The 1,412-nt window shown below is 39.0% G+C and overlaps 1 protein-coding gene across 1 annotated transcript; it reads left to right on the top strand.

The window, feature by feature from the left end:
• Nucleotides 1-251: 251 nt before the first annotated feature.
• Nucleotides 252-1,202, top strand: LOC115810490 (carbohydrate sulfotransferase 12-like). The gene has a single exon (XM_030772423.1). The coding sequence runs from the start codon at nt 252-254 to the stop codon at nt 1,200-1,202; it is 951 nt and encodes a 316-aa protein (XP_030628283.1).
• The last annotated feature ends 210 nt before the right edge of the window (nt 1,203-1,412 follow it).

Genomic DNA, 1,412 nt, shown 5'->3' with positions numbered 1-1,412 from the left:
AGAATAATACCACACCCATTAGCAGCAGGTTCAGTTTCCAATTTAAGTACATCCCAGACTGCCCGTCTAGTCACAAAAGCTACACAAGGATTACTTTGTGCTTGTTCCAGTATGGACTGCTGCTAAAAATGAGTCATTCAACATATTTCCAGTTATTTTTTTTACTAGGATCTGTTTCCATAATTTGTTTCCTTGCTCTGTTCTGGACCACAACTTCAAATGAACAGGATAATGCCATCATTCCTACAGAGATGGACAATCTATTTGTGGAGTCAAATGTGGGGAAGAAGAGATGTGAATGGAAAATTCACACAAATCCAATTTCCCTGGAGCTGAAACAGAGACAGTATGCCAGGAAGAAGCTCGTTGGTGACTTCTGCAACAACATTGATACCCTGAGTTTCCTTGGGAGGAACAGAACATTTGATGATATTCCAAAATATCAACTGGAAAACTTAATTGTGGATGACCGCCACGGAATTATCTACTGTTATGTTCCAAAAGTTGGATGCACACAGTGGAAACGTGTCATGATTGTGCTGAGTGAGAGCCTGAAGGTAAATGGGGTTCCCTACAAAAATCCTTTGGATATTTCATATGATGACACCCACGCCAGAACAAACGTTGTTTTCCTCAACAGATTTTCAAAGCAAGTGATGAAAGAAAAGCTTGAGAAGTACACAAAGTTCATTTTTGTCCGACATCCATACGTTAGACTCATCTCTGCGTACAGGGACAAGTTTGTTAAGGAAAACCAGGAATTCTATAAAAGGTATGGTGTTCATATGTTGAAGAAATATGGCAATAACTCCAGTCCCCCTGCCAAAGTGAAAGATGCACATGCTGCTGGTGTTTTTCCATCTTTCTCAGACTTCATCCAGTACCTAACAGATCCTGAAACAGAAAAATTTAAACCTTTTGATGAACACTGGAGACAGGCATATCGTCTTTGTCACCCTTGCCAGATAAATTATGATTTTATCGGAAAGATGGAGACTGTCGAGGAAGATGCTGCACACTTGTTTCGTATGCTACATGTAGACAATATTGTGGAGCTCCCACCAAGCTACAGCAACAAAACAACAGAGTCCTGGCTGAGAGACTGGTATGCAAATATTCCCTATGACTGGAAAAGAAATCTTTACAAAGTCTATAAAACAGACTTCAAACTGTTTGGATACTCTGATCGCTGGCATCAGTGAAGTCACAGACAGAATATGTTCTTTGGTTGTATAGGTAGTCTTGTTCATGACTGTTGTCTCTGTATGTACAGGTCATCACAAGTCTTTAATAAAGTAGGGATGTTTAATCAAGTGTGGTTTTAACAGACAAATTCAACTTGATACCTGTAAAGATATGCAAATTCTAAAAAATTTCTTTACGTCACTTCAGAATTTCTTAAAAGTCTAACT

The sequence above is a fragment of the Chanos chanos genome, chromosome 4 (assembly GCF_902362185.1).
Source record: "Chanos chanos chromosome 4, fChaCha1.1, whole genome shotgun sequence".
Classification (NCBI taxonomy): domain Eukaryota; kingdom Metazoa; phylum Chordata; class Actinopteri; order Gonorynchiformes; family Chanidae; genus Chanos; species Chanos chanos.
Note: the sequence above shows the minus strand (reverse complement) of the source record. Positions and strands in the feature narration are given on the sequence as shown.

Bases quoted from the DNA above. Each gene is read 5' to 3' on its own strand.
- LOC115810490 (XM_030772423.1), top strand. From the start codon at position 252: ATGGACAATCTATTTGTGGAGTCAAATGTGGGGAAGAAGAGATGTGAA.